Below are 1,902 nucleotides of genomic sequence, written 5' to 3'. Positions count from 1 at the left end.
CAAGTTTTGTGTATATGATTTTATTTTGTTTTCTTTATTTATTTTTAATCGTGTCCTGTTTCATATTTTTGGTTAGGATTTTTTCTTTCTCTTGTATTGTTATACTTTCCTCTTTGTGTTTATGTGGTTCCATTGACTTGATACAGTTTCGCCCGTCGAGTGCTTTTGATTCCCCATTCTGGACAACAAACTCTGGTCAACCTGTTTATAACAATAACTCATCTCTGACTGTTGGAACTAGAGGTATTGGTTCAAATCCACGGATTTATTTATTTATTTTTGTTTATATAGGATCTCAGGGATTCTTTATATCATAGTATGTGTGATTGGACATCTGTTATTAGAAATTTCATTTGCCATTCATTAATTTTGGAGAGGGGGCGGGATGTTGCAGATGTTGGCAGTCTAAGTATTAATCAAGATTTAAAGTTTTATGATCAGATATTTGAGCCAACTTCTGTGTGTGACAGGTCCCGTTCTTCTTGAGGACTACCATTTGGTGGAAAAGCTTGCAAATTTTGATAGGGAACGTATTCCAGAACGTGTCGTTCATGCCAGGGGAGCTAGTGCCAAGGGATTTTTTGAGGTCACCCATGATATTTCTCACCTGACATGTGCTGATTTTCTTCGTGCACCTGGAGTCCAGACCCCAGTGATTGTTCGGTTCTCCACTGTTATTCATGAACGAGGCAGCCCTGAAACCCTGAGGGACCCACGAGGTTTTGCTGTTAAGTTTTACACCAGAGAGGTGATTAGCTTTATGGAATCCTTTCTTCTTTCATCTCTTGAATCAGGGTGGATATTCTTATAATTTTTTAAATAACAAGTCCATTGGTGGAATTTTTTTTGCTTATGAGCCAATGATTATCCTTTTCTTTTTTAGTTTTAGCACATTGTCTTAAGTGTTTGAACAATTCAGGAATTAGTAGGCTGTCTGCTGTTGTAGGCTTATCATGTTTAAAAGCTTCATGCATTGCTTTTTCTCCTACTTCATTGTAGCTCTTGTTTTTTAGTTCCCCTTGATTTACTAAGTGCTTTACTATTATTAACATTGTCATTTTGGTCAGGGTCTAATCAACTAAAATCAAACCTTAGATGCATATATTACCGACAGTGTCTACAGTTGTTATTAATTTTCCTTACAGATTTCTTTTCCTTCACCAGTAGTTTTTCATGCTTTTTGTGCACATTTCTTTTTCTTAATTATTGTCTGCTTGAATTAATTTCCCCTGCATATACTTTTTGGGACCTGTTTGATTTCACGAACTATAAAGTTATGCTACTGGCTTCAAGTGAAGAATTCTATATTTTTTTGTTGTCAATGCTGATGGTATTTATGTATCTATAGAATCAAAGGTGGGATGCAACAATAGATGAAAGAGTCAATGCCCTTCGGTAATTCAATCTAAATTCCCAAAAACCCAGATGGGAATGCATTACTTCAATTGCAACTACTCTTTTGACACTGATGAATACCTATTAAGCTTCATTTCCAAATAAATTGTTTGAATTGCTGAATTCCCCTTTGACATCTCCTTTGAAACTGTTTATAATTGTTCTCTGGATCTCACTGCCAAATAATTCCTTCAAGTCTGCTGTTCTGCAAAATATTGATATTGCATTTAAAGGAGCTTTTGTTTTCCAAACCATTAATCTCTCCACTACGAAATGGTTTTCTTTCAGAGTGGATTTGCTAATATTTTCCATATATTATATTCATTTTGATACCAATTTGGATGTACAAAATTAAATTCAAAATACGAATATTGCATGATCAAATCATCAAACTTAAAGATTATTAAGAAGAGAGAGTTTAGATCAAACTTTACCTACTACCCTCCTTACACACTAACAAGCTGAAATTTTATATTTTGCCATTCGTTTTTTTTTTTTTTTTTTTTT

General features: G+C 34.2%; 1 protein-coding gene across 1 annotated transcript in view; it reads left to right on the top strand.

Moving 5' to 3' along the window:
• LOC122064990 (catalase) overlaps window positions 1–1,902 on the top strand; it is a 5,546-nt gene that overhangs the window by 576 nt on the left and 3,068 nt on the right. Inside the window, exons 2-3 of the mRNA XM_042628788.1 lie at window positions 147–243; window positions 471–748. Coding sequence (XP_042484722.1) covers window positions 147–243; window positions 471–748 — 375 coding nt within the window. The remainder of the gene's footprint in view (window positions 1–146; window positions 244–470; window positions 749–1,902) is intronic.

The sequence above is a fragment of the Macadamia integrifolia genome, unplaced genomic scaffold (genome assembly GCF_013358625.1).
Source record: "Macadamia integrifolia cultivar HAES 741 unplaced genomic scaffold, SCU_Mint_v3 scaffold1845, whole genome shotgun sequence".
In the NCBI taxonomy this organism is placed as follows: domain Eukaryota; kingdom Viridiplantae; phylum Streptophyta; class Magnoliopsida; order Proteales; family Proteaceae; genus Macadamia; species Macadamia integrifolia.
The sequence above is the reverse complement of the archived record's forward strand: the minus strand, read 5'-3'. Positions and strand labels throughout refer to the sequence as shown.